At 49.1% G+C, this 27,920-nt stretch overlaps 2 protein-coding genes across 3 annotated transcripts in view; one reads left to right on the forward strand and one right to left on the reverse strand.

The window, feature by feature from the left end:
* Positions 1-11,107, reverse strand: part of LOC135811214 (hydrocephalus-inducing protein homolog) — an 88,850-nt gene extending 77,743 nt beyond the window's left edge. Inside the window, exons 1-15 of one of the 2 annotated variants that reach the window (XM_065324416.1) lie at positions 10,813-11,107; positions 9,486-9,545; positions 8,801-8,896; positions 7,968-8,105; positions 7,112-7,237; positions 6,751-6,824; positions 5,796-5,920; positions 4,418-4,526; positions 3,466-3,570; positions 2,827-2,941; positions 2,572-2,637; positions 1,830-2,048; positions 1,195-1,326; positions 838-929; positions 501-568 (exon numbers count right to left, since the gene is read on the reverse strand). In XM_065324416.1, the coding sequence (XP_065180488.1) occupies positions 501-568; positions 838-929; positions 1,195-1,326; positions 1,830-2,048; positions 2,572-2,637; positions 2,827-2,941; positions 3,466-3,570; positions 4,418-4,526; positions 5,796-5,920; positions 6,751-6,824; positions 7,112-7,237; positions 7,968-8,105; positions 8,801-8,896; positions 9,486-9,545; positions 10,813-10,902 (1,615 nt within the window). In that variant the 5' untranslated portion in view covers positions 10,903-11,107. Of the gene's footprint in view, positions 1-500; positions 569-837; positions 930-1,194; positions 1,327-1,829; positions 2,049-2,571; positions 2,638-2,826; positions 2,945-3,465; positions 3,571-4,417; positions 4,527-5,795; positions 5,921-6,750; positions 6,825-7,111; positions 7,238-7,967; positions 8,106-8,800; positions 8,897-9,485; positions 9,546-10,812 lie in introns of both variants that reach the window. The other variant, XM_065324409.1, reaches the window with a different exon arrangement.
* Positions 11,108-14,808: 3,701 nt separating this feature from the next.
* Positions 14,809-27,614, forward strand: LOC135811228 (uncharacterized). The gene is made up of 6 exons (XM_065324429.1): positions 14,809-16,694; positions 17,834-17,914; positions 19,478-20,109; positions 21,005-21,116; positions 23,226-23,409; positions 26,659-27,614. Exons 1-6 carry the CDS (start codon positions 15,119-15,121, stop codon positions 27,062-27,064), a joined length of 2,991 nt encoding a protein of 996 aa, XP_065180501.1. The 5' UTR covers positions 14,809-15,118; the 3' UTR covers positions 27,065-27,614.
* Positions 27,615-27,920: the final 306 nt, after the last annotated feature.

Here is a 27,920-nt window from a genome sequence, read left to right on the forward strand (position 1 = left end):
GGCTGTTACAAATGTACTTTGTGTATGATACAGCTGTTACAAATGTACTTTGTGTATGATACGGCTGTTACAAATGTACTTTGTGTATGATACGGCTGTTACAAATGTACTTTGTGTATGACACGGCTGTTACAAATGTACTTTGTGTATGATACGGCTGTTACAAATGTACTTTGTGTATGACACGGCTGTTACAAATGTACTTTGTGTATGATACGCCTGTTACAAATGTACTTTGTGTATGACACGGCTGTTACAAATGTACTTTGTGTATGATACGGCTGTTACAAATGTACTTTGTGTATGACACGGCTGTTACAAATGTACTTCGTGTATGATACGGCTGCTACAAATGTACTTTGTGTAGGATACGGCTGTTACAAATGCCCTCCACAGTAGGAAACGCGTGTTGGTGGCCAACATGTTGGGCCGCCAATGGCCTGACCAAACGGACCGGTTACGGAGGGCCTGCTTACGCCATGTCTTTTGATGTCACTCACCATAGCCCACATCATCAAACACAAGAGACTCCGGGTTGAAGTGCAACAGCGGACCCACGACAACCGCCCTGAAGAAGCAAGCACAATCACATGGGAAAGTCAGTACACAGCATACAGCACAGGCAAAGAATTTTAAATTGGCGAGCATTATACGTGCAATGAATCCAGGGTTGTATTCTCAAATTGTTAGTGTTGCATACAATGTTCTCACATTGTTCTGATGACCCATGCCACGACATAGCGACATGGCTCGCATTGATTGGGCTTAACCAGGGTACACAAAATGGCCTTGATGAAAAAATCAATGTCAGACCGATGGGTCCGAAGAAAGCCTCACCTCAGCCGGACATGAACTTGACAATCACTGTTGTCCACCAAGATGACGAAGGTCTCATCGAAGTCAGTGATGCGACTGGCTACAAGACTAATCTGAATGCAAGCAAGCACAGACAGGACATCACACTTAAGTCTTTGCAGGCAATTATTTAATGGCATCAGCTATTCCACAAAATCTCAAGCATGGTTCGCAATCACTGGCAAGAAGTGGGTTACTTGCCAACTTGAATAACTCATACATGAGGACAAAACTGGGCCCAACCTGTCGGTAATTATCTCTGAATGTTCGCTCTTGGGGCTTAAGAAAATACAGCTGGCTCACTTGTAGCGCGAGTTTCTCCTAAAGTGGTCACTGTACCTGCAGAATACTCATGCCGCCGGGCTGAATAGCGCCTGAGTCAGGTGTGATTGCAATGTCCTTGGCCATTTCAGTGTCGGGCAATTCGACCTTGAAGTCACCAGCCACGAGGGAAGTGTTGGTGAGCTGAATCTGTGCAAAGATGATACAACAAACCATCAAGAACAGCTGAATAGTGGTATACCATACAATATAAAACAGGTTTCTTGACAATGGGGGAAGGGGGCGCAGCAGCCCCCCCCCCCCCCCCTGACACACATAGCGTACCGCCCTACTCATTTTTCGATTTTTTGTGTTTTTTCAGTTCACACAGCGAAAATGCAGGTGCACATTGATCGTTCCGGTTGCTCTGTGCACCTGTACGCTGCACTTTTTTGTGACAAGGCTAGAGTGTAACATGGAAAAATGGACGAAGTGTTTGCCCCCCCCCCCCCCCCCTACAAGTTGTCCCGCGGGCGAGCTTCAGTGGAAATATTACTACTCTTTGGCTAATTTTCGTGGAAATAGTGATATCATATGCCGGATCTCTTGCCCTTCCCCATGAAAACGTATCTGATTTAGAGTTACGGACCGTTTAAAGTTTCAGATAGTGCCCGGGGCACCCGGATAAGAAAGATACGAGTTGGGATGCCTACCTCGAAGTTGTTGCGCTCATGAACCATGATGTGGCCGAGATCCATGTCCTGAGTGCTGGCTGTGAGCTGCGCGCCAGTAGCCAAACCGCTGATCGTCAGCGGGATCCGGTCCTGGAAACCGTCGACCTGCAGGTACGCTGTGTCCGTGTGCAGCTTGGCCACAGTCGGTGAGAAGATGACGGTGAAGTCGAACAAAGACTTCGGAGGGATGGTCCCCATCTGGATGTAAAGTGCAAGGAAAATGGGAAGAGTTTCAATGTGGCTATGATAAATTGGGGTGAAACGACTATTCTAAATCGGAAAGAATCGAATATCTTTCTAAACGAATCGAATATCGAATATTCTGCACCAAAAGAATCTTAGAGTTTGGCTAGTCCCCGGTCGTTGTAGACCAAGTAGGTAACAGATAATGCCAATATACTGCCATGACAATTTGCAACAATGAAGTAGGAGCAGTAATAATAATAGATTCGGGAACATTTCTTGCCGACATTTCACCTGTGAAACAGGATTTACACCCTTACCAGGCGTTCCATGTCTGCACCCCCCGAACAGAAGCAACAATTCCCCGCATAATTCTTACAAGGTGGGTGTTGGCATTCCATATCATTCCAGGCGCGATAACACAATATCCGGAGCTCTATCCATGGGCCCAGGACTTGGGGCACTAGATTTCTCAACAGGCTAAACTATAACATCAGGCACATTCAATAACCAAACTATAGGTACGCTTGAGACTCACAGCTGGGTCGATGCGTATGACATCCTGCTGAGGATTGCTACCAAAGAGGTTGCTGGATTCGACCGACTACAACAACAGATGCAAAGAGATAAGAGAGTGATGATGCAGAGCAGATGATATTCAAAGGATTACACCCCACACACACGGCTGAACATGACGAGCCAATAACTAATAAGGAGTGGATGAGTGCGGGCTCTCAGAATGCTGAGCAACACACACGGCAAACCGTTCGAAGCAGAACACCTGTGACCATACCTGAGTGGGATGTCCCGCCGCCAGAGGTCGATCATTCCCATGCGCAGCACCGTTGCCGTCTTGATCTTGGTCAGAGTGTCCGCTGATCAGTGCGTCGATTATAGCCTCGCTGTCACTGCTGAGCACCAGGTATCCACGCATGTATACAGGTATAGAAGCACACACAGGCATACAGATAGATAGGTGCACGGGCTTACATCAATACCATGATATCGGCAAACTAAATCGGCTGCTCATCATATACCTCGGTTGGCATGGTGCTTGGCAGCACTGTCAAACCGTAAAACTAAACAATCAAATGCAACCAGCAGAAACCAATGCCATGGTAACCAGCAGAAATCAATGCCATGGTTTTCTCATAGAGTTCTAGCTTTTGGTAGTTGTCCGGACTGGAACACCTGCTGTATCAGCACGACACAGAAAAAAACTGGGTATCGCAGGAGAGGTTGGCTACAAGACGCTTGCACAAGCAACACCAAGCAGTGGACTGCACAGAGCACTGGGTACAACCCCAGCAACACCAAGCAGTGGACTGCACAGAGCACTGGGTACAACCCCAGCAAGGCAGGTATGGTTCTACAGTCATGTGCTAGGCAGAGAGCTATGGGAATAATCAAAAGAGGAAAAGGGTGGACTTACACGACCGTGTCCACTGCGCCCATGGCGTCGTCCACTTCAGGCATGGCGTAGCGGCACCACTTGAAATCCAGAGCGTGGCTGGTCCAGTTACGGAACGTGAGCACCCTACCAATACAGTGAGCATGTATACATCATGCTTGAACAATGCATCAGACAAGGGCTTGCTATGCCCACAGGGAATACGACCCCCCCCCCCCCCCCCACACACACACGCACAAAAAGGTCAACCCGTTATGTAAAATATAATTTCACGGCTCACGTGAGAGTTAATCATGCAGGATTTTCCGCAACGACAGGCAAGCCACCACCAATAACCGAGCATTCTGTTCCATACGCGCCTCCCAATGCCTACTATCGCATGCTTGAGGATATATGGGGCTGTAGAAAAAAGAAGCATTGTGGAGGTGCTGGCAGTACGCCCTGTTTGGCATCCGGACACGAGATCACATCACAAACTGATTGCAAGCACAGCAGCCCGCATCCCTGGATGTGCTACAGCCTGCTCAGGGAAACCCCCTAGGCTGCTGTCCAACATCAGCAACATTGTAGCCTGCTCAGGGAAACCCCCTAGGCTGCTGTCCTACATCAGCAACACTGTAGCTTGCTCAGGGAAACCCCCTAGACTGCTGTCCAACATCAGCAACACTGTAGCCTGCTCAGGGAAACCCCCTAGGCTGCTGTCCTACATCAGCAACACTGTAGCTTGCTCAGGGAAACCCCCCAGGCTGCTGTCCAACATCAGCAACACTGTAGCCTATCCCGGCAACAAAACTCCAGAACTGAGTACATGCAGCGGAACTCCACCTTCACATGTCTAAGCGTCGTGCAATGCAGTAGCAGCATGCGTTTTCTTTGAAAGACATACCAGCGCAATGAACCGGCTGAGCTTTGAACTATTCGGCATGAACGTCCATTAATAATACCCACACCAGTGCGTAATATTGCAACTCACTTTGAGCCTATCATTCCAATGGCATTTTCCGCAAGCTGCAGGTCGCTGGAGTCCAGTCGTGCTTCGATCTCGGTACACTTGCCCTGCAGATCAACTGAAGTCAGTTCACCTGAACAACGTAACGCAACAAAAACAAAACAAACACAAAATAATGAAAATATCATGGTTCGCACGAGACTAGAACCTAGTTTTCCGCATCCGTAGAAACGTCACCACCCTCAAGGAACAAGTGTCGAGGAACACAAACGAAAACACAAACAAAAAAGGATTGCGGCTAGGAACAATTATGCGCGCGCGCGCGCGCGCGATGACCGCTACAGTAGGTTGCCTGGTGAGCATGAAACAGAGGGTTGTAATGAGCCGCGTCTCTCTCCTTGATGTAAGCAATGGCACCGGCCGCTTATCCCTCTCGTTGAACAAAGTAGCACACTCTGCTTGCTTATCTCTACGTTCCCTATCCCAAAGTAAATGGCAGGGTTAGATGATGCTAGCTACGACAAACACACAGTTGTGTAGGAGTTGCATTTTAATAGAAAGTATATTTTCGCAGTAAAAGAGTATTTATTTGTAGAGCTTGTGTTGATACAGATTCCTAGGTTCAAACCCCAAGATGGGCAGTTAGTTACATTTTTTCTCTCCTTGCGTATTTTGTATCTGCATGTTATTACCCTTTCCGTGAGTCGCTCGTGAGTAATGTATGAGTCGTGTATGGCTAAACCCGTATTTACCCGTGTGACTGTCTGTTGTGAACTGTGATTGGCTGCTAGTGTTATTGTTCTAGAACATTGGCATAATTAACCAATCACAGTTCACCGCTCTGGAATATTCTAGAATTTCGTCGGCGACCGGTTTATATAGATTGCTCATTGGTTGATGACCTAAAGAACATGGCTGCCGTTCGCCGTGTGTTTTGTCTTCTTGCATTGTTCTTTTCTTGTGCTTTTTTCACTTCTTATCTTTACTTGCCGGGTGTGCAACTAATATTCTGTCCTTACGAGTATTCGTAAAACCACAAAGTGAGTGCTTTAATTGAGTGTGGGAAATTGTCTCCGAGGGCCAGCTACTACATTGGTGGCAGCGGTGGGATTCGAACCCACGCCTCCGGAGAGACTGGAGACTACACCGTAGCTTAGCGGTAGGGCATCGCTGGCCATAAGCGAGGGTCCCTGGTTCATAAGCGAGGGTCCCTGGTTCATAAGCGAGGGTCCCTGGTTCGAGTTCTGGTGGTGACAGTCATTTTTCTCTTCTGACTTTTTCCACTTTCAACTCCCTCGACCTAATGAGTGTTGCTCGACTAGCTGAAAGCTACTTAACCAGGTATGTGATAGCCACATAGGGAAAGCCCCAGTAGCAGGGCTAGTAGAGCCATTCAACTCACCATGCTCAAACATGATGACCAGTTCCCCAGCGTGCTTGCCCATCTTGGTCGGGCTGAACGACACTTCGACTTCAGCATGCTCTCCTGGCGGAATGGACAGGTAGCCAGGACTGATTCCGAATGGTCTAGCATATAGCAGAGATGGAGAAAGAGAAAACAAGAGATACATCAATAGGGAGAGAGCACCCTTGCCTCGCACAAGAACTATACTACTATAATCCACAACAACAGACTCCAAAGAGAGTCTTGGATTTTTCAGTTCCTTAGTAGCAAGTATTTCCAGATGTGGCTGACCTCTTCTGCTTAGGTCATGTCCATAGCTTCCTACATGTAGCATGAACATTCAACCGTCGTGACCAGCATGCACAATGTGTGTTCCGACGAGAAAAGAATAAGCATCAAGTTTCTTGCAAGCAATTGTTGCTTACGGAGAGGCTGAGGTGCCAACGATTCAATGTCCAGTCGGAGTGCATTTTCATCTCCCAAATTCTACTTGTATGTGTGGAACGGCGTATGCCCACAGTTGCACAGTAGTACAGGGCACACTGAAATATCTTCAATCCAGTAACGTAGCTCTCTCGGGGGCAGACTTCTGCCATAGAAGCATGTTGCCCTAAGGCGTTGCTTAAATGCCTGGCACAGTGTGTAGTGCCATTCGGCCGTGTGTTTTTTTGTTTTTTTGTTTTTTTGTTTTTTTTTTACAAAGACCACTTAATGCCAAACATGAGATGCAGCTAGGGGAAGCACGCACAACCTGAATCGTGGCAGTGGTGGTGAGGTTTAGGGAGCTCCGCCGACCTAGGGTCTCGACTTCATAGCCACCTAGACGCACCAAGAGTGGGTGGGGAGGGAGAGCGAGAGAGAGAGAGAGAGAGAGAGAGAGAGAGAGAGAGAGAGAGAGAGAGAGAGAGAGAGAGAGAGAGAGAGAGAGAGTGTGTGTGTCCATGCTCCTTACCTGTCCGCATGCATGGCAAACAGAGCAGTGGCACTGCCGCTATTCTTAACAGTGACCGTCTTCGCGGACGCATGCTGAGAACAAGGCAAGCGGAAAAAAGCACAAATAACGGAGGCGTGAAAGCGAGATTCAGCCCATGCGAATGAGTAAAAGGTAACGTTCTGCAAATATGCTGCATCCATGCTGGCAGACAAAAATTGCCAAACCCAAATCAGCGATTTGCTGCAAACATAGCTTCCACTCAATTCATACTTTATCGGAACTGTGTATATCATTGAGGAAAGAAGAGACATTGGTGGGGCCATTATATCCAGGACTGGGAAGCTTCAAACTAAACTATCTTTGCTTAGGTGTTCCATACCTTACAGACGGCAATACCAAGGTCCACCTTATCAGGTATGTGCAGTCGACTCCTCGGACCAACGACGAGTACCGGGATGGTGAGATCACCTTCGTCAGTGCTGAACGTCAGGATGGTGGATGCACTCTGGGAGTTGAGTGAGAGGCAGTGAGAGAGATGGAGGGAGAGGAAGAGAGACAGGGGAGGGAGAGACAGAGACAGGGGAGGGAGAGACAGAGACAGGGAGAGGGAGACAGAGATGGAGACGGAGAGAGAGAGTGAGAGAGAGAGAGAGAGAGAGAGAGAGAGACGGAGAGAGAATATGATTATAGAAAGAACATTCCCATTTATCACACGAGTAATACATGTACAGGCAATAGCAAAGCATCTGCCTTCTGTGCTTGTACTTTGAAGCTTGTGTGAGTGGGAAATGTAAGCCTTAATTGAAAAATCGGATTCTTACAGTGGTTTGTAGTGTCAACGCACATATACATGTGTTGCGGATCTTTCTCTCTGTCTCTCTCTCTCTCTCTGTCTGTCTGTCTGTCTGTCTGTCTGTCTCTCTCTCTCTCTCTCTCTCTCTCTCTCTCTCTCTCTCTCTCTCTCTCTCTCCCTCTCTCGTTCTCTCTCTCTCTCCCTCCCTCCCTCCCTCTCTCTCTCTCCCTCCCTCTCTCTCCCTCCCTCCCTCCCTCCCTCCCCCCTCTCTCTCTCTCTCTCTCTCTCTCTCTCTCTCTCTCTCTCTCTCTCTCTCTCTCTCTCTCTCTCTCTCTCTCTCTCTCTCTCTCTCTCTCTCTCTCTCTCTCTGTGTGTGTCTGTCTGTCTGTCTGTCTGCCTGTCTGTCTCTCTCAAACACACACACTTCTCGCTATTACTTTACCTTTCCCAGCGCCGTACAGTGCAGGCTGATCACGGCCTCCATGCCCTGTGCAATGCGCTCGCCCAGCTTCTTCTTGCCCGTCACCTGCAGCCATGGTGCAGCGGTGTGATTAGCCTTGAGGCGAACTGTGTGAGCTGCCTGTAAACAGAGATTATAAATAACAGCATGCAAAACAAACAGAGAGAGAGATTCAGATCTCAAAATCAGAATTCCGTGCAGTTGGCAGAGAGCTCTGCTGCAGATCATACTTTACCTCACTACTTAAATTAATGTTCATGCTCACGCCAGTATAGGCACATGCCATACTCTGAGCAACATGCTTATTACACATTGCCAAATACGGAATGTACGGGTATTGCATGCAGGACCGCCGGATGCAGTTTTCAATTGGCCCGCCCATACCATAGCCTTGCCGCATACATTGTGTACGGTACGGTGGCTACACATAACCTCATCCGCAGTAAACATATGTTGGTGGCCAAAAGGTTGGTCCGGCCAACCCGGACCGGTTCCGACGGGCCTGGCATGTGAGTACGCTGGGATCAGGAAGGCAGTGTTTAACACATTACACAGCCATGCCCAGGTGGCTGTGTGAGGTGTTGGTGATAGTACAAACTAGTTCACTGCACAATGGTCACATACAGAATCATTACCGATATCACAGATCATCGTGTGTTATCCGTCCCAACGGGGACACGTACGGAAAGTGCGCATACAGGGGACAGAAGACGGTGCAGCAGCATGTGTAATGGAGTGACACAAACGCAATAGCATGTACATGTACAGCACGTGCCCTGCACCGCAGCTCACTGCAAAGCGTTCTCAGTTCTCACCTTGCTCCGGTTGTTGAGCGTCAGCAGCACGCTGTCTGTGCTGCCGTGGAAACAGACCACGGGCGGAACGGCGGCAAAACTGCTGCGCGACGGCTCCTGCAGGGCAAGCAGAGCATGCAGGGCAAGCAGAGCATGCAGGGCAAGCAGAGCATGCAGGGCAAGCAGAGCATGCAGGGCAAGCAGAGCATGCAGGGCAAGCAGAGCATGCAGGGCAAGCAGAGCATGCAGGGCAAGCAGAGCATGCAGGGCAAGCAGAGCATGCAGGGCAAGCAGAGCATGCAGGGCAAGCAGAGCATGCAGGGCAAGCAGAGCATGCAGGGGTTTCTGTTGTTATTTCTGCTGATATATGTATGTTACTTGGGTTGTCCAACTGCATAACTCTTTCGGGTGCCCAAGAAATCAGTGTCGCCAACAGGGAACAAACATTGGCTTATGTTGTTATTGCTGTGGATAGTTTACAAGGGCAGACCAACTGTATTAACAATAGCTATTCCGGGTCCCCAAGAAATCAGTATCAGCACAATGAAACAAACAATAGTCATTGACCTCACTCCCGGTTTCAGTTACATACAAAGGTACCAGAATAGTGAGTCAATATCTCCCTTTCTCCTTACCCCCTATTATCACAACAATGACAGCGGAGAGTACAGCCACCACTACAACCACCAAGAAGAATGTAACTTACCACATCAATGAGGCCCTTCTCTTTATCGCTGATCAGCTTCTCGAACTCCGAAGGAGACGGCTGAGCAGAAAACCAGAAGTGACAAGAAGTTCTCTAGCGCAGACTGATTTCTTAGTGAACCTAGTCCAGTGGGGTGTCAGTCTTTGCTACACACAAGTAGCTTGGTTTGCTTTTAGAGACGGTAGATTGCTACAACAGAACGTATGCATGTTCTCTGGAAATTTTAACTGGTTTGTTCTCTGGAAATTCCAAACTACTACGTACTGTGCATTCAAAGCTGAGCTGCTGGAACTAGAACTAACGTCACGTAATGCTCATGCAGTCAATGGAGGTTATCTCTGAATGACATCATAGTGTCTGCTTGCTATGGAGTGGCATTGTGGCAACTGGCAAGCCAGTTAAGGACATCATCGTATATGTTTTGCATGGAGTGGCTAATCAGTGCTCGTGACGTGATGTCACTCCATACAAAACGTCCCGGACAATGATGTAATCGCATGGCCTCTACATGTATACAGAACACTGGTATGGTGGTACGTCTGTGTGTACCGTGCACTGGTTCTGTTCTGCACACCGCTGTTGTTACAAAGCATGTACGTATCAACCCAGAAGGCATGCATACACAATACACTGGTTCTGTTCAGCAGACCCCCGTTGCAAAGCATGTGTCGACCCAGAAAGCATGCATGCACTGCTCATGCAGCAATGCATGCAACGTGTTGAACTATCGCTAGCTACCAAACAAAGCATAGAACACATGGCCACATGCTTTGTAGCTGACTCCAACACTTCGCAATGGATGAGCCAGCTCTACCCCAGGCCTACATGGGAAAGCATCTGTAACGTTATAATGACCAACAGCAACTTTATGTTGCCTGATGAATTGATGATTGCATAGAATGAAGCTCAGAATTGCAACAAGCTAGCCGTGTGCCTTGGTGTTCTGTGTATTAAATATCCAATGTGTATCCTTTACTACAGTGCTGGCAACTGAAATCCGACCACCAGGGCGGCACGCCGCGCCGCCCAGGGGGTCGGATTTCAGTTGCCAGCTTTGTAGTATTCCAACACAGTACAGTACTGCAAAACTTGCAAACCAGTACTACAATGTAACACCGACTGCTGCGTGTTAGAGTATGTAGCCATCTCTGTAACGTGTTGGTGACTGTGGCAATGCATACATCAATGAATACTTGTTTGAGCTTTGAAACATGTCTATTAGATCAGTATTTTCTACCCTGCTAGCTGAACTGATTCCCTGTGCACACAGTTTACTGTAGGGAGTGCTCCGCAAGAGTATGTGAATGAGTGCAAGCGCCCGCCGTACCTTTTCCGCTGCCTTGGCCTCGCTCCATCGGCGTAGAAGCTCGCCGTGTAGCTGCTCGCCAGACCTGGCGCTGCCAGTGTCTGCGCTCATTTCGGCAGTGCGTCTCGCGCTCGCTCTCTCTCTCTTTTTCTCACGTCTAGCCCAGCATCGCGCTCACGCTGATGATCTACTGCATGCTAGCGTGCGGCGTTGGCAACCCGACAAGGAGTCGCAAAGCAGAAGTAGAAGCCAGAATGGGAAGAAATGTTTCATTCGGAGGCAATTGTTTTCACGAACAACTCGAGCAAATGTCTCCAGCAGTAATAAATCAAAAATTTGAAGTCCAGCGGTAAGGAACCATACGGGCGCGCCAAACACTGTGCCAGTATGCCTACCTGCATCTGTCACTGTCACTGTCAGTCTGACCTGCACGCACAACTATCAAGACTATCCACCACCACCGATACCATGATACTCTGCGGTCCTCCGTTCAACTCCAGCCCAACCAGCGTTCAGAAGACTTTCCGTGTCCCTGGCAACGAGCCGCTAGTTGCCACAGCTACCTGGCGCCCGATGGCATGGGCCCATGCCGAGGCGATGCGATGGAGTGCTACGAAGTAGATAGTCCATCGGCCAAGTCTCAAAATCGAAAGTGGTGATGCACTGAGCTTCCAACTAAACGCGACCGTACCCAGCACGTAGAGAATATATCAGAGAACACTATTCCGTTTGTTGGACGTGCCGAATTCAGTCCAGGGCGTCGATACGAAGCGTTCTTCGTCGCCGAGTTTTTTACTGTGCGCTCCATTTGAGAGTGCGCAGAGTTCTGATCGAGAGTTTTTTGAGCAGATTTTCAAATTTTTGAGGCTGTCAGCTGACAGCTGTCAACCCTAAATGGCACTTTGTATGTGACAGGCAATAGGTTTTGGTGCCTCCGTATGCCTTCTAATAAGTTCTATCTTCCTTCGTTTCACTTCGCTGCTTCGCCCACCACCTCAGGAGATGACAGCGTACCTGCACTAGTCAGCTCTCGCTAACCCTGTAGCTGTCTCTCTTTCTCCGTCTTAGCGCTCGTCATTCGTGTCCTTCTGCTGGGGCGAGCTTGATACTGTTGTGTCGTAGTTTTTAGGCAATATATTAATAGTGGCTGTTGTTCGCGTGACGATCAGGATTTATGGAGAAAGACGACGACTCGCCAAGTTCCCATGCAGCCACAGACGGCGTAGCAATTCTTACCGCCAGCCCTTCGAGCAACGGAACCGGCCTGAGTTGGAAATCGTGTCTGTGTAATTGTGCCACGATACGGATGAAACACACAGGCTCGCATGTGACGAGATGAAGATAATCTCAACAGGCTCACGGAAATCCAACAGGCTCACGGGAACGCTGCAGTTATGGTCGGAGACGCGGAGTTATTTAGTCACTGGTAAATGTTGCATCGAGTGCTGTGTGCTCTAACACAATTGTAAAAATCATGAAAAAGCGAAAATAATGCAATGGTGGGGCTGAGTGGTGTTCTGTGGAGGAGACGTCGCTGTCTCAGTATTCAACGCCGGACCCTGTATTTCAAGTCTGTGGTCATGCTCGATCATAAGTTCCTGTATGGCTCCAGTGCCTTCTCAGCATTGTTGGCGGGTAAGCACCTGGATCGTGTCCAAGTACTGCGGCTCTGGTGGCTTGAGGGATGTACGGGTGCTCGCCGTGCACCCCTGCCGGCAATCTGCTAGTGAAGCTTGGTACCTACTGTGTCCGGGAGATTTTCATCCAGAAGCTGATCTTCCTAGGCTGGAGCTGCTGCTACTCCTGTGCTAGCCCTCAACCACTGGCGCCCCTACTCGGCTCCAGTGTGGGCCATTAACCACCCTGCCCGATTTCGCACTGTTGCTATTCCACACCGTCAGCATTTAACTCTGAGGTCAGACCTTGATCCCTCCCACCATATGCTATCTGTCTGTCTGCCTCTCTCTCACACACAGATGTGCGCGCATACACACAAACACACATGCACACACACACATGCACACACAGTGACACAAACATACACATAGCCAACTTCTCTGTGTTTGGTGATCATCATCTGTTTTCTGATGTGCAAGCTCACCTCTGATGCCGATTACTTCCTTGCTTAGACCCGGTCTGCTATTAGACCAGTCTGCTCTCCCTTCACTCGCTTGTAAATCCTACTTGGAGCAGTAAGGTTGTGTCACTGCTCCTACTGATGTCATTGTTGTGAAAGCAATATCATCGCCATTGGTGGTAATTTTCCACCGTGCATGAATCATTAACAATCATCATCTATGTGTCACGGCCTAACCATCCTCGTAACTCCCCTCATCGTGACTAGTGCTGTACCGTTGAAACCTACTTTGCTTCAGTGTATATTCGCTCCAAAGCTCTTGTTTTGTTGCATAGTGATCTGACGCAGTGTGCTATTGCCTATCGGGTAATATGGATAAGATTAGTACAGTCGGCATCGCCTATCGAGTGACCAGGTACATGTATAAGGATACTAGTACATGTATACCGGCTTAATGATATCGGAACACAAATAGCACTATGTGTGCAATATTCCTTTCTAAGCTCACGCTGTGCGGTGCAGATAGGTCATGTGTCGTTGCCAACTTGCCGCATGTGCATGTGCAGCAGGAAGGCACCACATGTCGACTACTACTTATACTGTACAGCATTGTGTGCTTACATGCATCTACGGCCTTGTGGATGCAATTGAGTCTCACATACATGTACATGAAATATTGCTTGTAGTGCGGCATCAGGTGTTAACATACAATGGCTAAATATTTTTCTCGCAATAATGACCGTATTCACCACAAGTGTGTTTATGTCCAGAGCCAACTCAAGTCCTGTATTATTTATGACCATGACAACAAGACTTCCGGACTGAAATTCTTCTATGACAGGCATGAACACTTGCCTTACAATTGTTCGTGATTGTACGAAGTACATATTCGCTGTTGCATCAATTTTGCACCATTTACATTGTAGTGCCACTAGTGGTATCGCCTGCATGCGTATTGAGTCAAACAAGGTTACCTCTGTATAATTATGCTTATCGTGGCTATCAAGAGCTTCGATGCAAATTCCCAGCTGACGAATGGTGTCCAGCTTGTGTTCAGCTCAGCTGGCACTCACAACTCATAATAATTGCGTTCTAGACGCCAGATGAGATGTTTCAGCTACAATGTAGACAAAACGTCCGTGTTCAAGATTGAAAGCCGTCACTTCATCTTCTGTCCATCCTCAATAGCACGTTCAAGCAAATACGTCTGAAACACAGTAGCGACAATCCGACAGCGGCGACACGCCGTCTTCTCCGAATGAACTTCTACCGTTCTAATTCAGATAACTGATTCCCCCAAAAATGTCAAAATAAATAATAGATTTCCACCAATCTCGCTAGAATCTTGCGAACCGTCAAGATGCAGGCATTTCAAGTGTTCGAGCGTGCGTAGATTCTGCTCAGCGGCTCAAGAACATTCGCCAAGCGAAAAAAAAGTCGATGAGAAAGATGTAATGGTGGACGAAATTACGAAAATCGGAAGAAGGTATTCGACCCAGTTCGACTATCCTGGACTGGATTGGCAACGTCCAACAAACGGATTCGTATTCTATGGGGTCTCATGAGCTAGTGTGCCAAAGGGCGTTTAGTTGGAGCTTCAGTGCATCACCTTCGCCGAAAGAGGCCCTTTCTGAGATTTGGCCGATGGACTAAGATCTACACTGCGCAGGGCTCGGCTGTCAAACCTCCCACTACTAGTATACTGCACTAGACTCGAGTCTAGACTCGAGTCACTATTAGTCTAGTACAGACTCAGTGTAGTAGTACACAGCTCAGCTGTACACACGCGCGCCGCGTGTACATGTACTTGGTGTAGGGCACACGTACGTAACCAGTTTACCAGGTAACCTTGGCAGCGCAGCTAGATCGGCACACTGCCCGAGTGTTGACCCTGGCCCCAGGCATGTGTAACTGTAAAGTGTAAACAGACAAAATGAAAACAGTATGTAACTAATTACTTGTTTACAGTTTAGCAACATTCTGAACAGGGATGTGATGTGAACTGATCTCCCTAGCAAAATGTGACTGTTTGGGATGTTTTGTGTTACAATTGAAACCTTGCCATTTGCTTCTTAGAACCTGTTGTGCCTTGCCTGTATTATAGTGGATCGCCGACTGATGCAGCCTTTGTAGCTAATACTCTAGCAACAGCATAGAAAGATGTAGCTGTGTCGCTAGGCTAGTAGGTAAAAGAGACTTGATCCTGCTTTCAAACTTGGAAGCACCCGTCGCCTCTGGCCCAGGAGGGTAATGTCGACTTTGCCAGTGCACAATAGCGGCAGTGGCACTGCTGCTGCTGCTATTGGGGCTAGCAAAAGTCCACAGCACGCTGGTCGCAGGACATTACCACCGCTGAACCACAGAGTGGACCGTGCCGGCGGCCGCAGTCGACTACTGAAATCGCCTCGGGCCCAGGACGCAAGCCAAGCGCTGGAGACCGGTGCACTACTGGCGCTGATTCGCGACTTTCCCAGAATGATTGAGCCGCACGGTGGTCTGTCGTACCCGCTGGCGGACAGACGACGTGCCGGCCTGGGATCTGAAAACAAGACCGGCGAGACGTGGAAGGTGCACAGCCGTCTGATGCAGCGAATCACACCAGAGCTACACACCTCATGGCAACTAGCCAGGCAGCAAGCGTATCTACAACTGCAATCAGCTGTGCTGGAGAGCTATCTACGCGTGGAGGAGACACGGCATCAGCTGGATGAACTACTTGTGCTGGAGAGAAAACTGTTTGAAAAGCTGAGAGGCCGGGAGCAGACGGGAAAGTTTTATCCGCATCCGCTTGGAAATATCGCACCGGCTATGGATTCGGTGTGTGACGCGAGTAGCGTACTGAATCAGCTGCGCAGTGTATGCAATGACAATCCATCACTGGCATTGGAAAAGCACGATCTGTGGATGAGACTGTTACCGACTCGCCAAGTACTGCTGCGATCGGCTGTGCATTGCGTGGAGCAGGGCCGCTCGCTGCTGGAGTGGAGACTGCGCGTGCTGGTCGTGCTGCGGGACAAGAAGGACGAGGGCAAGCAGTGGCGACAGTGCGTGTACGTCAGCATGCAGTACGTGGAGCAGTTCAACCGCCAATGCCAGCACTGGGAGAGAGCGTTTGCCGACCTTCTGCGCGACAATGGCGTGAGCATCCAGAGCGAGTGCTTCAAGCCCATCTCGTTCGCATGCTTCGTGTCGTCGGTCAGTTCGACGTTTGCTGAACAGCTAGGAATGCAGATTGCTAGCTCGGTGTATGATGACTTCTGGGAGAAAACCGCCGCCCGTCTGCCGAACAGAGAGGACAGGGATAACGCGCACAATGATAGCTTACTGGCGCTGGACCGATCCGCGATAGTGTTTGCTGCCGAGGTGGTCAGCATTGCATCGTGCTTGCCGGTGCTGTTCAGTCGCTGGAGCCCGAGCACAAACGAGGGCATGGATGACGGCAAGCTTAAGGACCAGGTGTTCGCGCTCATCGACCGAGTACTTGCGGCCGTGTACGATGAACTCGTAGCAGAGCAGACCAGAGTCGAAAAGCACACAACCAACAAACGCAAGTCCACTCCGCCAGTTTGGAATACCTCTTCGGGCCGAAGCAGCCAGGCGGGCAACACCTCCACGCGCTCCCCGGCAGCGGACATGGTGCCACGTCCGGCCCAGCATATCATGCAGGTCATGGTGCTACACCTGACAGTGGCCATGGTGCAGCCGGCTGCAAACACGCTGAGGCGACACTTTGCGGCGCAGCTGGACGGCCGGATAGCACGGCGCCTTGTACAGCTATCATGGCTGTCGAATTTGAGAACGGACGGCAATATTCCTCGGTCTGACTGTAAGATTCAAATTTGCATGTGCCGTAAAGTACCGCGGGAGGGAAAGGAAAATCGTATAGCAGAGTGCAACGAAGTTTGTACAGCGTGAGAATCTTAGTGTACTAAGGTCACACTTAGCAGACTTTGTGTGGATCTTGTGTCCGCTCGAGGGTAAATTAGCCGTGGTTGGCTATAAAAAGTTAAAAACCCTGCAATCGCCACGCAAAGTGATCATTGGCTACCCCAGCCATGTATTGCTTGGAATAAAATAAAAAAATAAAATTGAGTACGGCTTGACTGCACAACGTCCAATGTGTGTACATGGTTCACATCGTATGACCTACAGACAGGACACCGCCTCCATAATACGACCACGAACGGACGAGATGGTGGGGCGCTCTCGAGGTACTTTACGGTACAATTAGAATAGTCCCTCGCTGATTGAGTGCTTTATGTAGGGTCCGGAGGTACCTTCTCTCTCTCTCTTTCTCTCTCTTTCTCTCTCTCTCTCTTTCTCTCTCTCTCTCTCTCTTTCTCTCTCTCTCTCTCTCTCTCTCTCTCTCTCTTTCTCTCTCTTTCTCTCTCTCTCTCTCTCTCTCTCTCTCTCTCTCTCTCTCTCTCTCTCTCTCCCTACTGTGTTGGCAGCTGCTAGCAGGTTCTTTCCTGATTACGAGCAGTCATGTTTCCTTTGGTGTCCTGCCTTGACTGGGAAAGGCAGGAGACTCAGGAGATTATGTTGTGAGAATTAATAAATTGGGAAAACATAGCTGAAGCAATAAGTCGGTGCTGTTTGATGATCGCTTATGCCTACGACTCAGTAGTTTAACCCTTCTTTTAATATGTACAGTGAAACCTGTCTAAGACGACCACTCAAGGGACATTCAACATGTGGTCTCTATTGCCAGGTGGTCTCCTTATCCAGTGCCATTTGACTGGAAATAGCATTCCTTGGTCCTGGTAGCAGTGGTCTTCTGGGACAGGTGGTCTTCTGGGACAGGTGGTCTTCTGGGACAGGTGGTCGCCTTGACAGGTCTTACTGTGTACAGTTACCCATTGTTCTTGTCATCTATCCTGTTCTATTGCGTGTCTTCTGTTCTATTGCATATCTTCTGTTCTATTGCATATCTTCTGTTCTATTGCATATCTTCTGTCCGTCCAGCACTGCGGCCGGTGTCGAGAGCTTGGGATACACTTCTGACGTGGCTGGAGTTGCAGCACCTACGCCATCTCACTGATAGAGGCAAGCTGCAGACACTGCTATGTAATGGTTGACTACTGTGCGCGAATGTACAACACTGATTTCACATCTATCACATGACAGTAGAGGGTATTAGTTCTAACGTCAAACTCCACTCAACCCTTGCATCTATGGGTCACATGATGTCAGCCATATTGGTTTCACTGTCCGCATACCATGATCACTTTCTACACGCCTTTAGTCACATGACAACGAAGTCAAACCACTCTATAAAGTTCCGTGGATATTATTAAACCACTCATCCTCTGATGTAAGGTGAACATCCGCAACAAGAGAGGGAACACTAAACGGGGAACTCCGGTAGCAGATGATCTGAAGTTGCACTGGATAATCCTGACTGATCCTTTCCGTCCAGTTTAAAAAAAGACTCCAGGTCCATGTCCCAGTCATTCAGACTGACGTTTCCGCATCTACATGAATGCCTCATTCAACTCCCCCCCCCCCACACACACACCTCAATGTTTCATCCAACGAATCTTCTTTTGAGCACGCCCGACGTAATAGTCGAATTAGCTCCATGAGTCGTAACTCGTATTTCACGGCGCGTGCTTTGGCTTCATACACAATCTGCAACTGTCTATGTGTACACAGGGGCGTCACAGGGCAGTGGGGAGTGGTACGAGGGGGGGGGGGGTGTCCCCAGTGTCTGCTCCAGAGCCGGGTCAGTGACCCGGTTGGGGGTACAGTGAGTATCGTTTATAAAGTGACCGGGTGTAACGATATACCGGCTATAATGATCGAACTCGCCAAAATCAAAATCAAATCACAAAAAAATACAGCTAAAATATCACTATACACACTATTATCGGCTATACCGATATATCGCTTATTGTGATGGGCTTCAGGAAGCAAACCATATCAAATGCACAGGAAAATATCGTATATACTGATCAAGAGTGATGATCACAAAACAATTGTTCTTCAAATTTAGTTCATTTCTTCCAAAACTGATCCAGTGTTGCCTGGATGCATCTGGCAGCAGACGTGATTGAGAGAAAAATCTTTCCTGTATGCTGTAAGCAGCCACATGTACACGTGGCTGCTTTTCATGCTTTTTCCGGCATGTACGCATCATTTCATGCACAGTCATGTGCCATGTGTCAGTCATACAATGCAAATCGGCTATAGTGATGCACCGGATATAGTGATAAATTATCGAAAATCAAAGGAGCACGTTATATCCACTATTTACTGTACTTGGACCCGCTTGGAAAAAGAACACCGGGTCACTAGTTACCCGGGTGGGACTCAATCAGGAAGGCCTAGGACTCCCTGATGTACAATAGCCCCACTTGAATATACCCGGAACTGACCCGGTTGTAAGTGTTGTGCCAGGTACACGTGTACCCGGCTGGTTTGAAATCCTAGAGCAGACACTGGCCCCCCGTGGAACAAAATTCGGAATTGCACGCCGACAGGGCACGTTTTAGCACTCTGCAGGCGCTCTGGCCAGCTGGGCAGACGGTCCTGGACGAACGGTGGTACAACCATGGACGCAGTGTGTGTGACGCCCCATGGTGCATGTACATGTATTCTGGTGTACAGGGTTGAGTCAGGCGGTGGTGCGCAACACGGAGCTCACGAGTCGCCTGAAGTTGAATGCTGCCACTAGCTGGAGCCATGCACTACTTCCGGCAGTTTATGAAATGACCCGGCAAAGAGACAACAGCGCAGCAGAGGACTCGCCACTCAGCACGGTCCAGTTGTTCTTTCGCCGGCATGACATCAGAACAACGACAGCCGCAGTGGAAGGTGCGATTGGACCAGCAGACCCGGGCACGAGCGAAGGCGTCAAGTTCAGCAATTTTGCAACAGTTCACCACGAGTGCTTGGAATCGTTGATGAACCAGGCGCTGTCCTGTGTGGACAGGCGTCATCCGGCATACAACCTTCTGAGCAGCTCGGTTGCCGCTCGGAGATTCGCATGCAACCTGCACCAGCTGAGCATGCAGGTGATACAGCACGTGGACAGGAGCATGCATGGTTTGCTGATCACGCTGTTCAACGACGGCACTCTGCCTCCGCTGCTGGTCACGGTGCACAGCGATCTACCCTGGATTGCCCACGCATTGCAACGTACCGTCACAGGCTTACACGGCAGTGGTTCCGAGCAGCACACGATGATCATGGGTAGGCAGCAGCTGAATGAAATCGGTGAAGCTGTGCGCAGCTATGCGGTGAGTTGATTTTGGGTTAAAGCATTGTTTACGATCGCTGACAAAGACAACTATAGAGGGGAATATGCACTCCGGAAATTATCCTAGATGGGAATTGTGGTATTGTATTGTATTGTTTATTTACGGATTCTCCAGAAGTAGACGGATATCTATCAAGAGGGTCTCTCCAAACCAATAGAATGATGAAAAATAGAAGTGGATAGAACTCAAATAAAATCTGAGAATTTAAATCAAAGGAGAGGAAGAAAATCAACACATTGAGAAGCAGGAATGCTAATAGAACACTACTGTACATATGTGTGTAGGAGTTGCATTTTGATATAAAGTATATTTTTCGCAGTAAAAGAGTATTTATTTGTAGAGCTTGTGTTGATACAGATTCCTAGGTTCAAACCCCAAGATGGGCAGTTAGTTACATTTTTTCTCTCCTTGCGTATTTTGTATCTGCATGTTATTACCCTTTCCGTGAGTCGCTACTTACGGACACTTCTTACGTCATTGCTGTCATGTTGACGTCACGCCATGCGCGCATAACATTTTCAAAATGGCTGCCATGCTAGCATGATCTGCAAATGATGTGACGTCAATATGATAGTAATGACGTAAGAAGTGTCCATCATGCAGGCGCGTGCGCCGGTGCCCTTCAAGGGAGGGGGTTCCGGGGGCCTCCCCCGGGAATATTTTCAAAAAATGAAGCAAAATCCTGCATTTGAGCGAAAAAAAGAAAGAAAAAAAGGGGGGTTCCGGGCACCCAGGAACCCATACGGGGCACGCGCCTGTCCATGAGTGTTCAGCATTATCAGTACACGCACTACAGGGATAGTGCCTGCAAGTCTTCGTTTTCTTTTCCCTGCTCTGCTCTCCGGTGTGTCATCCGTTCTGCTGTTGAATACAGGCTGCTGTCGGCAAAGCACAGAGCGAATTTGACGGGCTCCTACAGCGGGCGTCGCTCACGTTCTGGAGTGATGCTCTGCCGGCGAAGGAAACTTGGAAGAAATCACCACGAGGTGAGCCTGGGCTCTTTGTACGGGCACAATTGCGGTCTATTGATTCCGGGAGATCAATGTCATCCTTGCTCTTTGGTGTGTACTGTAAACAAATCCTTGCTCTTTGGTGTGTACTGTAAACAAATCCTTGCTCTTAGTCTTTGGTGTGTACTGTAAACAAATCGCGGGTCGCATGAGACTCAGCTGGAGGCCAAGTTAGTTTCGCGCATCCGTATGAACACCACCACCCTCTATGGTTCAAGCCGCTGTGTACTGTAGGGGTCCCGCATCCGTATGAACACCACCACCCTCTATGGTTCAAGCCGCTGTGTACTGTAGGGGTCCCGCATCCGTATGAACACCACCACCCTCTATGGTTCAAGCCGCTGTGTACTGTAGGGGGCCATCCGGCGATATCGATAATTTTCACGGAACGAAAAAGTTTAGTTATGACCCTCCCCCACCCCACCCCCCCCCCCCACCCCCGACTTTGCGGCCGATCAAACGAGATAGGGCAACATCTGCTCGGCCATCACATGAACATATGGACTGTCTTACATGTGTGGACGGTGCTTGTGCTCACTACTATATCAGGGTCTACAGGCATCCGAAGCACTGATTGTATCTGTATTATTTTGTACTCAATGTATGCAACACTATTATCTCCACATCACCATGTTTTTATTTTTGTTTATGTTTTTCACTCCATTGTCGTGAGTTCCCCTTGGGAACGGGTACGAGAATAATAATAATAATTATTTCAAATTTGGGCTTCACGGAGAATTTCAAAGTATTAGGAAATTAAAGGCCACATGCCACGTACTGCTCTTTTCTCTCCGAAACTCAACACTTGCAAGCCAGATATGAAAGAAAGAAAGAAAAAATCCTCAGTCACGGAGAAAAGAGCAGTACGTGGCATGTGGCTCTTAATTTCCTAATAATAATAATAATAATAATAATTCAAATGATCAGTCGGGGAAGTGAACTGCCTGAAAAGAGAAAAAAACGCCAGACCCACCAGGACTCGAACCTGGGACCCTGCTTGTCATGAGCAATGCTCTAACCACTGAGCTATGGGACCAGGCTGAACCTAGAAGGCGCTGACAAGTTTTTCACTCTAAAGGCAGCTCACAACACGTGCCACACATACTGATGGCACTTGGGTCTTTTTCCCTCCCCCAGGGGACCAACCACGGTCAGTTTCTGGAAACTACCAGAGGTGAAAGAAAGTGATTAAATTTGGAAAGGATTGGGAGAACTTCAAATTCAAATGATCAGTCGGGGAAGTGAACTGCCTGAAAAGAGAAAAAAACGCCAGACCCACCAGGACTCGAACCTGGGACCCTGCTTGTCATGAGCAATGCTCTAACCACTGAGCTATGGGACCAGGCTGAACCTAGAAGGCGCTGACAAGTTTTTCACTCTAAAGGCAGCTCACAACACGTGCCACACATTTAATCACTTTCTTTCACCTCTGGTAGTTTCCAGAAACTGACCGTGGTTGGTCCCCTGGGGGAGGGAAAAAGACCCAAGTGCCATCAGTATGTGTGGCACGTGTTGTGAGCTGCCTTTAGAGTGAAAAACTTGTCAGCGCCTTCTAGGTTCAGCCTGGTCCCATAGCTCAGTGGTTAGAGCATTGCTCATGACAAGCAGGGTCCCAGGTTCGAGTCCTGGTGGGTCTGGCGTTTTTTTCTCTTTTCAGGCAGTTCACTTCCCCGACTGATCATTTGAATTTGAAGTTCTCCCAATCCTTTCCAAATTTAATCACTTTCTTTCACCTCTGGTAGTTTCCAGAAACTGACCGTGGTTGGTCCCCTGGGGGAGGGAAAAAGACCCAAGTGCCATCAGTATGTGTGGCACGTGTTGTGAGCTGCCTTTAGAGTGAAAAACTTGTCAGCGCCTTCTAGGTTCAGCCTGGTCCCATAGCTCAGTGGTTAGAGCATTGCTCATGACAAGCAGGGTCCCAGGTTCGAGTCCTGGTGGGTCTGGCGTTTTTTTCTCTTTTCAGGCAGTTCACTTCCCCGACTGATCATTTGAATTTGAAGTTCTCCCAATCCTTTCCAAATAATAATAATAATAATAATAATAATACGTACCCTATCTTCTGTATGATTCCTTCTGATACTTCAGGTGTAAAGCAATGGAAGTCGGGACCATACATACAATCCAGCATAGGCAGTCTTTTAACACCCTGTGTTGATGCATTGCTCGGTCAGCCACTTGAAGGACAGCGACGAGGTATGATTCTCGTCCTGGAGAATCTCCTGCAGTCGCTGGAGTCCCAGATTCAGCAGACCAGTGGCATCAAGTTCAGGTTAGTGTCCGTTCATGTGTATGTGTGTGTGTGTGTGTGTGTGTGTGTGTGTGTGTGTGTGTGTCGTCTCGCAGAGACAGTGACAGGTCATTGTACAAGAAAGCTCGTAGCTCGGCTCGGCGCACTATCAGACGACTGAAGCAGGAATGGTTGTTGAAACAAGCCAAAGACTGCCAGAAGTTCGGATTGACTGCTAGGGGAGGCGGAACATCAAGACTGTGTTGGATAGTTTGCGCCCGCAGGTATCAACAGCAATCAAAGATCGTCAGGGTGAGGTGTGTGACACCCCGGACGCTACAAATACCCGGTGGAGGGAGCATTTTGGCGGATTACTGAATGTTGCCAGTGAGTATGAGCCGAACATAATTGACTCTCTTCAGCAGCGGCCGGTTGCAGAGGATCTTGCTGGCGTCCCCGACCGCGCTGAGGTGCACCGTGCGCTGCTGTCCATGAAGAGCAAGAAAGCCTGTGGTAAGTCTGAGGTAGCTACGGAGATGCTCAGGCATGGGTGGTCCCGCTCTGATTGACAAACTACTGCAACTTATCGAGGCTGTGTGGGATGCTGAGCGTGTACTGCAGGATTGGGCAGATGCTATATTGGTTCCTATCCCTAAGAAGGGCGACCTGAGTGCGTGCGATAACTGGCGCAGGATCTCGTTGCTTGATGTGGCTGGAAAGTTGGTGACCCGGATCATTGCCGACCGTCTACAAACCATTGCAGAGGATTGTTTACCTGATTCTCAATGTGGTTTCTGGAGAGGAAGAGGTTGCGCCGATATGGTTTTTGCCGTTAGGCAAGTCCTGGAGAAGTTGCATGAGCACTTGATGAAACCTGATATTGTATATTATTGATCTAAGGAAGGCGTATGACTCTGTCCCCCGGACTGCAATGTGGCGTGTGCTGGGCAGGCTTGGTGTCCCGAGCAAATTGGTGTCCATTATCCGCTCTTTCCTTGATGACATGTTGGCATCTATCCGCATAGATGGTAATCTGTTGGACCCCATATCCGTCGGAACTGGCTTACGCCAAGGTTGCGCTATGGCGCCGGTGTTCAATTTATACATGGGCGCTGTTGTCGATAGGTGGCATGTTATGATTGCGGCTGATGAGGAGATCGGGATTGACATCTCCCAGTACCGAGTGAATCGTTTATTCAACACAAGGCTGAGGGAACTCACCCGGGTTCGAATCACTGAGTGCCAATTTGCCGAGACTCAGCACTGCTTGCCAACACGTATGCTGGAGCTGAGCGGGCACTCTCTGCCTTCCAGACAGTCGCGAGCGCATTTGGCTAGACCGTCAACACAGCAAAGACTAAGTACATGCCTGCCGGGAGTGGAGTATCACCATCAGACAGAGCTCCTTTAGATGGCACAGTATAATCTTTATTTCAGGATTACCCAAAGACTAACGCCTATCTGGGGGATCTCCTATTTGTGTAGAGTGTGTTCATTAGTGTTGAAACGACCTCACCGGGTAGATCTACTCGTTAGCTCGCTCGCCAGAAACTCGGCTCGTTTGTGCGGTCAGCTCGTTTGTGCGGTCAGCTCGTTTGCACTAACGAACATCGTACACCGTAATCCGTACACATGGCAGTACAAGTCGAGCGGGGAGTCGGAATTTGTTTACGACTCCCTGGTCGATCGAGAGTCCAGTCCCGCGCAAAGTGAAAATCACTGGCAGTTCCAGTGACTGCATGCCTGCACGACACTGAGTTGTTTCAGCTTTGGTGGACTCCACTGATGTCTTGTTCCGCATCTGCTGACCTGCTGCAGGGCAAACTTCTGTCAACTCTCCATTCGAGTAAAAGTTACGCTCAGTCGTTTGGAAGTTTTCTCCCGCGATGCAGCGAAGAACAGGGCTACAGTCTTTGCAAAACGGTCTATTGTTACAAAGGCTGCTCAACGACGGCGCTGAAAAGACATCTCGACACCAAACAGCAGTCGGAAGTGAAGCAGCAGCATCCCCAAACGCCGCCGGTGATAATTTGGACCAGCTGAATTTAAAAAAATCGAACTTAGGAAAAAAATATTTAAAAAAATCATGATTTGCCACATCAATGAAACTCGTTAGCTCGCTCGATAGCTTGCTCGATCGTTAGTGGAACTGATCGCTCGTTTCAACTTCCGCTACCTGGGATGCCAGGTTACGCCCGATGCTCGGAGCACCTTCGATGTATCGCGGCGACTCGCTGCTGCCTCGGGTGCGTTTTTCAACCTGAAGGAGACCATCTTCTGCAATGATGATTTCCACATCGGTGCAAAACGGGTGGTGTATGGCGTTACGATCCTTGCCATCCTGCTCTATGGCTCACAGAATTGGACGCTGAGACAGAGGGACGTACGGAAGCTCAAGGCATTTCACCTGCACTCTATAAGGTCGATGCTGAAGGTGGATCGGGGACGGCAGATCATCTACCGAATCTCTTCCCTCCAGGTTCGTCGCATGTGGGGTGACCGTCGATAAGGTTCAGAGGCGCCGGCTCCGGTGGCTGGGACACGTTTAGTTGCCCGGATGGGAAATCGCATTCCGCTGCAGCTTATGTATGGCGCCCTGCCAGCTAAGCGCCCGCCTCATGGCCCCAGGAAGCGGCGGAAGGATGTTGCAAAGGCTGACCTTACCTCCATCGGCATTCCAGCTGACGACTTCAATGACATCGCCCAGGACAGGGACGAATGGCGTCTGAGGTGCCATGATGGAGTTGAGCGCATCGTCAACATCAGGACTCAACCGGCAACGAAGCCGTTCCAATGCCCGGTATGCCACCGTAGTTTTCGTCGACGGCAGGATGAGAGTCGCCACAAATGTAACGCGATAAGACACTCCCGTCGAGCGCCCTGATGGACAGCACAAATCCGAGTCTGCCCCTTTGGGGGCCACATAGCCGGACATGGCAGTGGTACAATGAAGGAAGGTGTGTGTGGTGTGTGTGTGTGTGTGTGTGTGTGTGTGTGTGTGTGTGTGTGCGTGCTTGTGTGCCAGCTAGTTTACATTTGGTGGGCAAACTTGCGCAAGATAGTAGCTGGGTCAGTATCCATCGCGTGAGGCTAATTGAAGGTGTATTGTTTAACCTGCCCGTGACCTTTGTCGGTTTCAGGGTTGGCAGTACTAAGGCGACACCGACCTAGAGTTGGCAGTGCAAGGGCAACATTGACCCAATCGACATGCATGTCAGATTTAACTTTGACTCCACCGTTTTATACAAAGTACTGATCAAGTGTATTCCAACCCACTGTTTTCTTTCTCAGTGCTCATGGGGCAAGGCAAATGGAAGCCGACATTGACACGTTGAAGTCGTGGCTGGTCATGCCGGAAAGCCACTTGGACTCGGTGGTCGGTAGGGCAGTGGCCGGTGCCCAGGTGTTCGGCCGGTGGCAGCGCAACCTCAGTCTCTTATCCTGGCAGCCAGGCACGAACTACAGCTCTGATTTCGCACCACAAGGAGTTGACCGGCTGCTACCAGCAGCACCCGCTCAGCGAGGCTCGGCGTTTTCAGCACCCCACCGCAATCGCATTGCACCGATGCCAATGGCGGAAGAGACTGACGGCGGGCGGCAGAGCAGTCCGGGCGACGACGAAAAGGACAGGGAATGGCTGAAGTACCGCCTGCACGGCGAGGCAAAGGCCAAGTCCAGAGCCTGCGTCATACTGTAGTACAGGCAGTGCCAAAGCGAGCAACTCTGCTCTCATACCTGCATGTTCTGACACAGCTTTCCATGGACACATCACAAGTAGACACGAGTATGCCATATTGCTGCTCTAAGTTTCCAGGTCTTGAGACAAAGTGCAATTTAAAATTATTATTTGTTGAGCAGGCAACCAGCAGTAATCCATGGGCTTCTTGAGTTGGCGAAAGACGGAAACCCTTTAGAGCCCGTTGCATGTATTTCCCAGGGCAGCTTTGAGTTGGAATGATGTTGAGAGGCGCTTCGATTAGATTTTCCTAGGTATGCTGCACACGTATGTGTATGGTAGGGCACGCTGCTAGGTCTATGTGAGGACACGCTTATTGTAGGGCTCTCTCTCTCTCTCTCTCTCTCTCTCTCTCTCTCTCTCTCTCTCTCTCTCTCTCTCTCTCTCTCTCTCTCTCTCTCTCTCTTCAGAGTTATGGTGTGATCTGATGTTTGATGGGAAATCAGTTCTTTATATCAGTGTTCATTCTCCCAGGATCCTCTTTCAATGAAAAAGAATTTCTTTCAAGTTCTTTGCATCTCTGTTGTGATCTAGATCTGAGGCAGGCGTTGCTATGTGTGCATCGTCATGCGTGCTCAGGCTTGATTTACTCGACCTCTGGGCAGATACAGTTGAACATCGATTATCCGCACATCGACTATCCGACCATTCGATTATCCGTAACAGTTTTTTTGGGCGCACGTGCCGTAGAGTACGCACTGTGCATGTAGTGAGCCATTCAAAAAATACGAAAATTTTGAAAAGTAAAAAGTAAAAAGGTCGTGCGGCTAGTAATAACCACTGAAAGTGTGTGAGTGACAGTTTTTTCTTATCCGGA

Source organism: Sycon ciliatum, chromosome 1 (genome assembly GCF_964019385.1).
Source record: "Sycon ciliatum chromosome 1, ocSycCili1.1, whole genome shotgun sequence".
NCBI classification, from domain to species: Eukaryota; Metazoa; Porifera; class Calcarea; order Leucosolenida; family Sycettidae; genus Sycon; species Sycon ciliatum.